The 14234-nt window shown below is 36.8% G+C and overlaps 1 protein-coding gene across 1 annotated transcript in view; it reads right to left on the bottom strand.

Annotated features, from left to right (window-relative positions):
• Positions 1–14234, bottom strand: part of L3MBTL4 (L3MBTL histone methyl-lysine binding protein 4) — a 536490-nt gene that overhangs the window by 364195 nt on the left and 158061 nt on the right. The window contains exon 5 of the mRNA XM_043991609.1: positions 545–636. Coding sequence (XP_043847544.1) covers positions 545–636 — 92 coding nt within the window. The remainder of the gene's footprint in view (positions 1–544; positions 637–14234) is intronic.

The raw sequence follows: 14234 nt of genomic DNA, 5'->3' as shown, positions 1-14234 counted from the left end.
TTAAGTTGTGTGCACTCTAAATTAGCAGTTGCTGAGGTCATATATGACATATAAATCAGACACTTTATTCAGTGTCTCTCTGGACATCTGACCTTGTCCACCAATTTCTATTATCCCATTCACAAAGATGAAACTGCATTTGAATGGGAGAGGCACAAAGCAGAATGAAGACAAACAAAACAAGGGTATCCTTTCCTATTAGGGATGATTCTTTTTGCCCCCACCCACCCCACCTCTCATAATCACAATTAACAAGCCTTCCAACCTCTACTTCTTCTGTGAGAAGAGGATGAAAACTTGTTCAGTTAGGAGCAAGTCACTTAAACCTCAGTTTCCATTCAGTCTATATAGGGTGAATTTGCTTAAAGGGTTCCTCCATGGGGGGCAGCAGGGTGGTGCAATGGATGATGCAGTGGATAGAGCAGCGGACCTGGAGTCAGGAGGACCTCAGTTCAAATCCCACCTCAGACACTTGGCACTTACTAGCTGTGTGACCCTGGGCAAGTCACTTAACCCTCATTGCCCCACACATGGAACCACTTACCCTAGAAAAAAGTTGAGCAGGGGCTGCTACAGCATTCTGTTCCTTTAAGTACTGATCCCAAGACCAAGTCTCCAGTCCAGCAGCTAAACTTACTAGAAGAGAAAGAACAAGAAATGTTTCCATAAGCAACAAGTTTATTTTACTGGCTAGAAACCTATGAAGTATATTAATTAACAAAATAACAAGCTAGAAAGAAAACATGTAGTTCTTTCTGATTAGTCATAAGGAATTAGGTAACTTATAGCCTCCCCATTCTCCAATTCTCTCCTTTTATAACAGGAGGGAAATATATTTCTACCTTTCAGTGATTTTTATTTGAAAAACTTTTTCAATGTCTGTGTCGATTCGAAATTTTAATCATTTCTCCTGTTGGAAACAGAATGCTCTCTAAGAAGTCAGTAGAGACAGTTTCCTATGAATAAAGTGTTCAACTCCCTCTCCCACCCCATAATGTAAACTGCTGGATGCCACTCATCTCTGCCCTCTTCTGCAGCTGCTGGAGCTGGAACAGAAGCAGCCACCAGAGGAAGCTATTGTGCTCAAAGCCTCAGTCTCCTCCCATGCTTGCAAGATGCTGCCTCAGTGAAAGGCAGAGATCACCTTTTCTCTCCTTTGCCCCCATTCCCATTAGATCAAATGTGACCAGTTGTTAAAAAATTGATTTCCTACTTTAGTGTTGTCACATTGCACCTAGTTAAAGGGATGTCTGATAAAGGAAGAGGAGAGGGATATAGCAGGAAATGTAAGCAAGGCAAGAACCAAACATACCAATATTTTTTTTAAAAATGAGGAGAACCTGAACTTCACATTCTGTTTTAAAATGGATAGTGTTCCATTTAGATTAATTTGACATAACAAATAATTGTAAAATTTTTATTTAACCTAAGAAATGATAACCCTCAGGATCTAATTTTTCAGAATTCAGGGCGAGAAGAAACAGATTATTTAGTCCAGGCTGCTCACTTGATAGGTAATAAAACTAAATTCCAGGAAAGTACATACTATAAAATAGGAATTTTCTCTAAAATTACAATTTGAGGGCTATATGAATGAACATATTTCTCATTGTTAAATACCTAGCAACATAAAGTTATGACACACAGTAGTTGCTTTTTTCTTCGATATTTCAGTTTTATTTCTGAAGTTGCCTTATGCACAGCTTCATTTCAGTTAGATTCTTGTAAAATAACTGTCATTAGCTGCCTAACATCTGAGCATGCTGCGTTGGCTAATGCCTCTTCTCAGGGAACCAATTGCAAATGAAGTAATTTCCCTCATGTTATCAAGGCATCACTCCAACGTAATGAACTCTTTAAGTAGTCTGTCATTGAAATTATGGTATCTCTTAAACCCCTTACTTTGTAATGACCTGGCAGTGCTGTTGTAGCAACAGCCTTCTTTCCCAGCCTTAACTTAAAATCATTTTCCTTTGCACTGTCATGTTGTTTTTCCTAAAATTCACTGACCCCAGGGTCTCCATAAGTTTGTCCTAACAGAATCAATGAAGCTGCTATTACCATTCCAATCATAGAACAAATCATCCAAGTTTACAAGTGCTGAAACAAGATGCCAACATTCCCTTCATATAATGATTAACTACAACTGTATTTCTAGGACATAAGCTAAACAATCAGCTACTATAATCCATCACATTGATGAATTGAGCTGATTCTATTAGTCAGAATTCTGACTTACAGCCTAAACAAGAAATCTCCTTCCTCTTGGGTCTCAAAGAGAGGAATAATATAACTAAAATATTATTTAAGGTTATTCTCCCCATGATCTTTACAGTGTATGAAAGAAAAACCACTTCAAGTTCTTTGCAGAATTACATCCTAAATTCATAAATTCCTGACCTTTCAAAATTCTAGCTGTAAATTACACTACAGGTAACTATACACAAATTTGGGGATTTGAAAGGTACATTAAATCTCAGACCCCTGTTGGCTGAGCCCAGAAGAGCACTTTTACTAGAAAAGAAATCAATTCTGTTTAGAGTAAAAAACTAAAACTTCTCCCTCCAAAGTCACCAAAGATCTCTTAACTGCCCAATCTAACGGACTTTTCCCTCAATCTTTATCCTTCTTGACCTCTCTGAAACATCTGACACAGTTGGTCACTCTCTTTTGAACTTTTGCTCTCTAGGTTTTCATGACACTGCTCAATCCAAGATCTCATCCTGTTGGACTGCTCCTCATCCATCTGTCTCCTCCTTGAGGCATGAATCCAAGACATAACAGAGAACTTCCCAAGCCTTATCCAAATGGATGACAATTACCCACTTCTGGTGGATCATTTGGGCACAGTCAACACTTCCAGAGGGAAATCAAGTGGTACTGCCAACAGTTATGAACTCTCAAGCAAAAACTAAAGACCACCAGGACACAGGTGTGTTTTCTTTACTTTGTGCCCACTGAAGCAACGGATACAAAAGAGAAAAATTAATTTGTAAAATAAACAATTAGATAATAAGATGATGTCTAAAAATAGGATCTTTAATATGGGGACTACAGCTTAGAATACAGGGCCAACAGATTCCTGGGACAAAGACAAAGTATATATGACAAAGGCTGGTGGTAGGTAAATTGAAGACTCTCAAGACAAAAAGCATCTCACGTTCCCCACAAGCACTCCATCTACTAAAACACAGAAATCACCTCAAGACTCTCCAACACAGCCATAGTCTACTACAGGGAATAACTTTGGGGAGTTTTAGGAAGGGTCTTCCAGAGGTCTGAGCCTAACTTGGTGAGAGTAGGCTCTAAGTAAAAATACAGCCTTAATATTGCTTATAGCAAGAACCTAGCCCAGAAGCAGTGAAGAAGGACTCCAGGCAGAGGTGATTTACTAATGAAAGGTTCTGCAGCTGTGACTAGAGGGAGGCCCCAGGCAGAGTCCAACTCTAGAGCCTAGCTTCTTAAACTATGGGTGGTGACCCCATGTGGGATTGCATAACTGAATGTGGGGGTTGTGAAAAATTTGGCAACAGTAAAAGATTATGTATTCCTATTTTATATACCTGTATATCCAGGATCAAGTAAAAATTTCTCAGGTGAAAAAACTGTTGCAGGTGGAAAAAAGTCCTGGTCCACAGGAGCACCAGAAGCTTTTAAAGGAGGGGCCCAGTCTGGCTAACTATACTGAATAATGGGCATGCCTTGCCCGTACCATTCAGTGGAAGAGCTTTAACCCAAACAACCCTTCACACCCCACCCCACAAAGACATGCAAACCAAGAAAAACTCTGAACCTTGATGAAATAACTTGGTATTTGAGATGCCCAAAGGGTGAATCTCAAAATCAAAGGACACTATAACAAGTTCTGATAAAGTCTTAGAGAAAAAATAAATGACTTGGCCACAGGGGGCACAGGAATACCTGAGGAAAGAAAAACAAGAAATACAGAATGGAAGATTTAGAGAGTCAAGAATGACAAGCAAAATGGAAAACTGACACCTTAGAACAGAAGATAGAAAACCTCACTCAAACAGAATGCCCCAAAATTAAAATGGGCCAGGCAGGAAAAAAAAAATTTTAAAAGACAAGGACATAAGAAATATCAACACAAAACCCAAAGATTGGGGAAAAAACAAAAAACAAAAAATCTAAGGCATACCAAAAACAAACTACCTGGAAAATAGATCAAGAGATAATTTAAGAATTGTCAGAATGGTCTGAAAACTGTGATCAGGGGAGAAAAGTCTATATTGATAAACAGAAAAGAGAAGAGATAATAAGATAATATAGTCATGGAGAAAGAGGTGAGAGATGATCAATTTCTGGTATTTATTGAATAGGAATGGAAAGAAATACTTTTTTTTTTTAACATAACCCCTTTACAAAAACTGATCACATCCTGAGGCGTAAAGAAATCACCCAAAAATGAAGAAAAGTCGAAATGTTTAAGACATCATTTATTGATCATTAATTTTATTTAAAAAAAAAAAAACATTCCAGGGGCAGCTATGTGGCACAGTGGATAGAGTACCAGCCCTGGAGTCAGGAGGACCTGAGTTTAAATCTGACCTCAGACGCCTAAAAATTACTAGCTGTGTGACCTTGGGCAAGTCACTTAACCCCAATTGCCTCACCCAAAAAAACAAACATACAAAATTAAAAAAACATTTCACGGGGGTGGCTAGGTGGCGCAGTGGATAAAGCACCGGCCCTGGATTCAGGAGTACCTGAGTTCGAATCCAGCCTCAGACACTTGACACTTACTAGCTGTGTGACCTTGGGCAAGTCACTTAACCCCCATTGCCCTGCAAAAAAAAAATTTTTTTTTCATAAAGGACACCTAAAGAAATAATGTTAAAGTAATTAGGGGACTAAAATATAAAAACCTAATTCTAAAGAACTGATAGGCCAAAGAAACAACTTTAGAAACAGAATATTTCAAAGAATATTGCAATTAAGAAACAACATAGCAGGGGCAGCTAGGTGGCACAGTGGATAGAGCACCGGCCCTGAAGTCAGGAGTACCTGAGTTCAAATCCGGCCTCAGACACTTAACACTTACTAGCTGTGCGACCCTGGGCAAGTCGCTTAACCCCAATTGCCTCACTTAAAAAAAAAAAAAAAAAAGAAAGAAACAACATAGCAAAACTTATGAGCTACAGCTAAAGTAGTTCTGAGAGGAAATTTTTTTTTTCTTGTGGGGCAATGGGGGTTAAGTGACTTGCCCAGGGTCACACAGCTAGTAAGTGTCAAGTGTCTGAGGCCAGATTTGAACTCAGGTCCTTCTGACTCCAGGGCCAGTGCTTTATCTACTGTGCCACCTAGCTGCCCCCAAGGAAATTTTTAATTTCTAAATATTTTCATCAACAAAACAGAGAAAGCATAAATTAAAGAACTGAACATACAATTTTAGAAAAATCATTAAATCCAACTAAATAAAAAGTAGAAATTAGGAAAATTAAAAGTAAAAAGATCATCTAAATGAAAAAACAGAGTAGGGTTTTAAAAATAAAACAATAAAATAGATTAATAACTAATTAATAGGTGTGGTGTTGGTAACCTCCGGGAGGTTACAGATGGGTCAAGAAGTTAGGGTAGTTTGGAGTGCATTTTGACAAATTGGGAAAAGAGAGAAAGGAGAATTAAGGTACAAATTGGGACAAGTCTGATAGCACTAACCTGGAAAAGAAAATGGGTAGTGTTTTATTGCAATACTGTCTGGCCACAGCAACCCCCTCATTTGGCTCTTGGGTTCCCTGGGACAGAGTATGCATTGTGTTTTTCTCTTCTGTTGCCTCAGAAACCTCAGTCACATTGGGTGGGCCCCCAAGGTCTGAGGTAGGATTTTTCTCAGGTGGGGTCTTAGCCCAACCCACCTTAAAGGGACAAGGAGAGAAAACATTCTGCATGATCCCTCGGGTGGATCCTTACAAATTTGGAAAAGGAAAAAAAAAAAATGGACATGGGTGAAAAGAGACGATTAACTTATTTACAAAAGAAAGATTTAAGGTAACAGACCTGATTAGCCCCTACCAGAGTGGGCTGGTCAGGAAGAAGGAATATCTTATAGCTGTTTGTTTGCTTGTCTGTGCTGCTGCTTGTCTGCTTGTCTTGTGCATTTATGTCTGTCAAATGTTGTAATTGTGTTGTACAATCTTTGGGGGATTTTTGGTTGTACCCCTGTAGCCTTTCAGAACAATGGCCAGGCTCTGAAAGTAGGGGGAAGGGAAGTCTCTGACTTCTGGATATCTTTACAGGTGTGTGTCTACTTAAGAGTTTAAATTTGAAATTGGGATGTTAATTCTTTGCTAGGCATTCATAGCCTTAGATGAACATTGTAAAAGCTGGTTTGAAAATGCTGCTACTTTGAAATCTTTTGTAGTGCAATGGTTAAAAATCAGGAATTATTTATAATGTGTAAAAGTTTTAAAGAAAAATGATCTCTAGTCAAGCATGACTTGTGGTTGAGCCGCTGCTTTTTTTTGACCCCAAATTCCAACCCACATCAGTACTATATAAATGTTATGATGAACAGGATGCTATCAGAAAAATGTGGAAAGGTCTACATGAACTGAAGCAGAGTGAAATGTACTGTATATAAAATAACATAAATAGTTTAAGATGATCTCCTGGGAAGGACTGGGTTATTTTCAGCAATACAATGATCCAATATAACTCTAAAGGACTTATGAAAATTGCAATCCATCTACAGAGAAAGAACTGATAGTATCTGAACACAGACTGAAGCATAATTTTTTTGACATTTCCTTAATCTGAAGTTTTGTTTTCATCTGTTTTCTCTCACAACCTAGCTAATGTGGAGATGTTTTCCATGACTACTCATGTATAACTTATATTGAATTGTTCGAGTTCTTAGAGTTGGGGGGTGGGAAAGGAGAGAGGAAGAGAAGTTTTAAAAAATTGGTGTCAAAATTTGTTTTTACATGTAATTGTGTGGGTCACACAGCTAGTAAGTGTCAAGTGTCTGAAGTCATATTTGAACTCAGGTCCTCCTGAATCTAGGGCCGGTGCTTTATCCACTGAGCCAGCTAGCTGCCCCCTTTACATGTAATTTTGAAAATAAAATTCTAAACAAACAAATAAACAAAAAGGTAGGACCTTAACTGGGGGAAGCTAGGTGATGCAATAGATAGAGCACCGGCCATGGAGTCAGGAGTACCTGAGTTCAAATCCGGCCTCAGACACTTAACACTTACTAGCTGTGCGACCCTGGACAAGTCACTTAACCCCAATTGCCTTAAACATCCAGGGCCATCTCCAGTCATCCTGATATTTATCTTGCCACTGGACCCAGATGGCTCTGGAGGAGAGAGTAAGGTTGGTAACCTTGCACAGCCTTCCTTCACTTAAATCCAATTCACTGAAAGTCATGACATCATCCTGATATCATGGTCCTCTTTGAGAACAAAGGACAAACAACAATGGGGCCTTAACTTCTTTTTTTAAAGGAAGCTAGGGAAGCTAGGAGGCAGACATGAGGAAGAAGAACATTTGCAACTTGGAAAAGTAGAAAGGGGCCAAGCTATGAAGGCACATAAGAAAAACTAAAACTAAAATATCAAAAAATATAAATATAATTATATTACTAAATATAATGTAGTAATATGATATAAATAATAAAACATTACTTCAATAGATGCTAAAAATACTTTTGACAAAATTAAGCACTCATTTTAACCCAAAACTCTAGAAATCATAGAAATGAATCCTTAATATAGTGAAAAGTATTTATCTAACACTAAGAGCAAACATCATATGTAATGTTAAAAAGTTGGAGACCCAACAATAAGACCAGGAGAAAAGCAAGAATGCCCTTTATCACTACTACCAATTAGTATTGTGCTAGAAATATTAGCTGTAGAAATATAAGGGAATAAACATAGACAAATTAAAATAAATATCACTTTTTACAGATGATAAGATATTTAGAAAATTCTAGAAAGCCAACTAAAAAGTAATTAAAATAATAACTTCAGCAAAGAAGTAGACCATAAGGTACATTCACATATAACAAAAAAAAAAAAAAAACAATCCAGCAGATACTGCTAGACAGGAAAATTCAAATATTTGGTAGTGTATATACCAAGATTCACTCAGGTATTCTACGATTCACTCAGGTATTCTTTACAGTACCTTGTACAATGCTTCCAACATAGTAAACACTTAATAAAGCTATCTATCCATCTACCTAAGTGTGCAGAGTAGGTTCTGATAATGTTTACTACTTCTATTTTGTTGTGATTGCTCCTTGTTGATATCTTATTTTGTGGATTTTCTTTTCTCCTCCCTTTTTAATTAGATTTGCTAAACAGTTATGAATTTTGTTATTCTTTTCAAAGGATTGGTGAACTAGTAATTATTTGGTTTTGTTGTTGTTGTTATTATTGTTGTTTTTTAATCAGTTAATATAATCTTTTTAGTTTCCAATTTACCTATTTCTTATTTGGGGTTTTCTAGCTTCCCAGTTTTTTAAATGCAAACTCCATTCACTAATCATCTTCATTTCTAATTTGCAAATGTATGTTTTTAGGGATATCATTTTTCCTCTGAGGACTGCTTTAAACGAAATCCCATTAGTTTTACTAGACTGTTTTACTCCTTGTCTTTCACATAATTATGAATTGTTTCTATGATTTGTTAGAATTTAATTAATTCTCCATTTAGGTCTATGTCTCTTATTTATGCTTCCTGAAAGGATGTTTATTTCTAACTTCTCAATTTCTCTAAAAGTACTATATGTTGTGGAGAAATATTTATCTTCTTTACTGACCTGATTCAGAAGGATATCATTTAGCTCTAATTTCTCCCCCAAAATAGTTATTATTTACTGATCTTTCTACTGGATTTACCCATATCAGAGAGAAGCATGAAAGTCTTATTATATTACAATTTGTGTTTTTGTAATTCAGTTACATTTCCTTTATGAACTGACACTATGCCATTTGGAATATATGAAATTGATTTGATATTAATATTGATTATCTGCGCCTCCTTTCAGTATAATGCAATTTAAAAATTTGTTTATATTGTGAATTTTTGTTATTGTTGTTTCTTTGTGTGGTGGCATGATTCCAACTCTAGCTTTTCTGGGTCAACTTAAAATTTGGTCATTCAGAATTAACAGATACAGGTTTCCATCATTCTTCCATTTGTCAAACTTTGTCTAGTTTTGGAGTTTTATTTCATTTATCAATTATCTTTCTTCCATTTATTTATCTAATTCCTTCTGCCTTCCTCTCCCCCTGCTTTTCCTGCTCTCATTTACAGGGGAAATTTGAAATCCTCTCTCCTTTCCCTCTTTCCCAATTTCTTTCATTTATTAGAATTCTTTTTCCCCCTATTCCCTTTTCTTTTTTTTCATAAAAGTATTTTATTATTTTCCAGTTACATGTAGAGATAGTCTTCAACATTTGTTTTTATAAGATTTATAGTTTCAAATTTTTCTCCCTCCCTCCCTTCCCTCCCCCTCCGCAAGACAGCAAGAAATCTGATATAGTTTATATATGTACAATCATATTAAACATATTTCTGCATTAGTCATGCTGTGAAAGAAGAATCAGAGCAAAAAGGAAAAATCTCAAAAAAGAAAAACAAACAAAAAAAAATAGATAGTATCGTTCAATCTGCATCCATATTCCACAGTTCTTTTTTTTCTGCATTTGGAAAGCATTTTCCCTCATGAGTCCTTTGAAACTATCTTGGATCACTGTATTGCTGAGAAGATTCAAGTCTATCACAGTTGATCAATACACAATGTTGTTGATACTGTGTAGAATGTTCTCCTGGTTCTGCTCATCTCATCATCAGTTCATGTAAGTTCTCTGAACTTCGCCTGCTCATCATTTCTTACAGCACAATAGTATTCCATTACATTCATATACCACAACTTGTTCAGCCATTCCTCTTGCCACCACAAAAAGAGCAGCTATAAATATTTTTGTACATGTGGGTCCTTTTCCCTTTTTTATGATCTCTTTGGAAAAAAGACCTAATAGTGGTATTGCTGGGTCAAAGGGTATGCACAACTTTATGGGCATAATTCCAAATTGCTCTCCAGAATGGTTGGATCAGTTCAAAGCTCCACCAGCAATGAACTGGTGTTCCAATTTTTCCACAGCTTCTCCAACATTTATTATTTTCTTTTTTTGTCATATTAGCCAATTTGATAGGTGTCAGGTGATACCTCAGAGTTGTTTTAGTTTTCATTTCTCTACTCAATAGTGATTTAGAGCATTTTTTCATATGAGAATAGATAGCTTTGATTTCTTCATCAGAAAATTGCCTGTTCATATCCTCTGACCATTTCTCAAATAGGGAATGACTCGGATTCTTATAAATTTGATTTACTTCCCGATATATTTTAGAAATGATGCCTTTATCAGAAATACTGGCTGTAAAAATTGTTTCCCAGCTTTCTGTCTCCTTTCTAATTTTTTTTTTTTGGTTTGTTTTTGTTTTGCAGGGTCACACAGCTACTAAGTGTCAAGTGGCTGAGGTTGGATTTGAACTCAGGTCCTCCTGAATCCAGGGCTGGTGCTTTATCCACTGTGCCCCCTAGCTGACCCCTCCTTTCTAATTTTTGGTGCATTTCTTCTGTTTGTAAAAAAAACTTTTTAATTTAATGTAATCAAAATCATCCATTTTGCATTTCATAACATCCTCTATCTCTTGTTTGGTCATAAACTGTTTTTCTTTCCATAAATCTGGGAGGTAAACTATTCCTTCCTCTCCTAATTTACATATTAATTTACTCCTTTTTTTCACCCCTTAATTTTTTTTATATAATTACATCAAAGACAATTTATATTTATACCCTCTATGTATACTCCTTCTGTCTGCCCAAATAGACATACAGTTCTCAAGAGTTACAAGTATTATCTTCCTGCGTAGGGATGTAAACAGTTTAACCTTATTGAATAACTTTTTCCCCATTTACCTTTTTAAACTTCTCTTACGTCTTGTATGTTAAGATCAAATTTTCTATTCAGTTCTGGTCTTTTCATCAGGAAACCTTGAGAGTCCCCTATTTCATTGAATATCCATCTTTTCCCCTGAAAGAGAATGATAAGTTTTGCTGGGTAATAGATTCTTGGCTGCAATCCAAGCTTCTTTGCCTTTCAGACTATCATATTCCATGCCTTGTGATCCTTTAATGTTGAAGCTGCCAGGTCCTGTGCAAGCCTGATTGTGGCTCCATGATATTTAAATTTCTTCTTTCTGGCTGCTTGGAGTATTTTCTCCTTTACCTGATAATTCTGGAATTTGGCTACAATATTTCTTGGAGTTTTCCTTTTGAGGTCTCAGGAAGTGGTCGGTAGATTCTTTCAATGATGATTTTATCCTCTGATTCTATAATATCAGGGCAGTTCTCCTCGATAATTTCCTAGAATATGGTATCTAGACTCTTTTTCTGATCATGGCTTTCAGCCAGTCCAATAATTCTCAAATTGTCTCTCCTAGATCTATTTTCCAGGTCAGTTGTCTTTCCAATGAGGTTTTTCACATTTTCTTCTATTTTTTCATTCTTTTGATTCCACTTTACTGATTTGTGGTATCTCAGAGTCATTAGCTTCTATCTGTCCAATTCGAATTTTTAAAGCATTGTTTTCTTCAGTAAGCTTTTGCACATCCTTTTCCATTTGGCCAAATGAATTTTTTAAGGCACTGCTTTCTTCAGTCAATCTTTGTGCTTCTTCCAAGCTGTTGATTCTTTTTTCATATTTTTTGTGTGTTTCTTTCATTTCTCTCCACATTTTTCTTCTACCTCTCTCAATTGATTTTTAAAATCCTTTTTGAGCTCTTCCAAGAAGGCTTTTTGATCTTGAGACTAATTCATCTTCCCTCTTGAAGCTTCACATGTGGGAAATTTGAGAGTATCATCCTCATCTGAGTTTGTGTTTAGATCTTCTCTGTTAACACAGAAGCTCTTAACGGCAAGAGCCCTCTTCTGTTTCTTATTCATATTATAGCTTTTTTTTTTTTTTAAAGTTGAAGTCTGCACTTGAGGCACAAGGGTCACTGTGCCAAGCTTCTTGTGCTGGGGGATAGCAGCTGTGTCACTGGTTTTCTACTCTGAGGCCTCTATGGCTTGTGGATTTCTCAACGCCCTGGGCTTCCTCCCTGTACTTGCTCCAGGTGCTGGGATAGCCAAGTCCAGTTGTGCATGTCCCATGGGTGGCCCTCCAGCTGGCAGCCTGCCCTCTCAGCCGGTGCTAGCAGATCTCACAACTGGCCCACTGAGCCATCAGCTTGCTGATCCAGGATCAAGGTGCCTCAGTTGCTCCACTGTGGCCAAGAGCTTCCTGCTGACTTGCCCAGACCCTCTCCGTGGTGCGCTGCACTCACCTTTTGCCCAAGTGAGACCAACCTTTCCTAAAGTCTTCTAAATTATCTCAAGTTGGAAGATTATGTTTCTCTGTCTTTTTGTAGGTTCTGTAGTTTCAGAATCTGTTTAGAGGCTTGATTTAATGTTGTTTTTGAGGGAAACTTGGGAGAGCTCAGGCAACTTCCTGGCTTTTCTCTGCCACCTTGGCTCTACCCCTGGGGACTGTGACTTGTATTCCCCCTGTTCGCTTTTCTAAGAAGGATTTCATTACATTGTTACTTCAATTAATTCTGTTCACTTTCTGTATTTTTAAACTATTATTCTTGGATTCATGGTCTGTATGTTAATTTATTCCTTCTGGAGCCTTTTTGTGCTCCTTGTAGGGAAGACTCACATGACTTAATACAAAGTAAAGTAATCTCAGAAAAAGAAAAAAGAAAACTATATGCGGTTATCCCTTCCACATCATGACTTTCCCTATTACTGTTTGCTGTATCATGGGTGGGAATAAGAAATTAAGTAAGAATTTGGGGGGCTTTGTGGAAGACACAGATGGTACTCAAAGGCCAGTAGATTACACAGAAAAAAGTTTAGAAAGTCAGAAATGCATAAAATATATGTATAGTATTGTATAATATCAACATAGTTTATCTTTTAATACCATAATGATTGAGACTTCTCTGGTACAATGGAACGACCAAAAATTTTTACATGGATTTTTCAGATTGTGGGGATGCTGTACCCCTAACACCCAAGACATGATAGGAATAACTATATACAATGATTACAATTGTGTAAATGGAAAGAAAAAAATGAATGTTGCAAAATTACAAGGAATAAACTTGACGCCAAAGAAGAGAGATAGAAGAAGATATCTCCCTCACTCCTTTGTTATGGTAAGGGTTCCACCAGAGTGGAACACTGCAATATAATGTCAGATTTGTTTAATTTATTGTTATTATTACTGATATTCCTCTTCTTCATGTCTTTATTTTTTTCTTTAAAAAGTTCTGTTATAGGGGCAGCTAGGTGGCACTGTGGATAAAGCACTGTCCCTGGATTCAGGAAGACCTGAGTTTAAATCTATATCAGACACTTGATAGTTACTAGCTGTGTGACCCTGGGCAAGCCACTTAACCCTCATTGCCTCAAGCCTCCCCCCTCAAAAAAAGAATGTACTGGTTCAGGGACTAAATCTTTAAAAAGTTCTGTTATAACCAATGATTCTGGGAGGGAAAAGGAAGGGGAGATAAAGCCAATATGATATCAAAAATCTCTATGTAATCATCCAAAAAGTATACATATAATATATACATACACACACACACATACATATATATATATATATATACACACACACACATACACACACACACACACACACACATACACACACGAGATTAAATAGAACTTTAACTCAAGTTACTGACTCCAAGATTGACCCATATACATAATCCCCACTGCCTCTCTCTAGAAAAATTAACTCCATGGAATTGCAAGCTGAGTTATTCAGTAACTACCACCATTAAATAAGCCATCTCTGTACCTAGCCTCATGTCTTGTACACATAGAGGTATCATTAGATAAAAGCTTGTTGAATGTAATTGCTTTTGAATTGAACTCTTTGTGACTAAGATACTATTAGTACTGAACTGAATTATAAAGTTTTTAAATGCCAAGACAGATTCCCAGAACTGTTATAACTAAGAACCAAAACAGTTGAAACAATATACTAAAGTAAATCAATAATCATACCGTTCCCTTACTAACAGGGATAGAAGCACCTCACTGGCAATGAAACAGTTAATACAAGGAATAAATTCTGCTAAATTAGAGACCTCACTATCACCCAAGAGCCACTGCTCCTTATTTTCATAAATTTCTCAAT

The sequence above is a fragment of the Dromiciops gliroides genome, chromosome 1 (genome assembly GCF_019393635.1).
Source record: "Dromiciops gliroides isolate mDroGli1 chromosome 1, mDroGli1.pri, whole genome shotgun sequence".
Classification (NCBI taxonomy): domain Eukaryota; kingdom Metazoa; phylum Chordata; class Mammalia; order Microbiotheria; family Microbiotheriidae; genus Dromiciops; species Dromiciops gliroides.
Note: the sequence above shows the minus strand (reverse complement) of the source record. Positions and strands in the feature narration are given on the sequence as shown.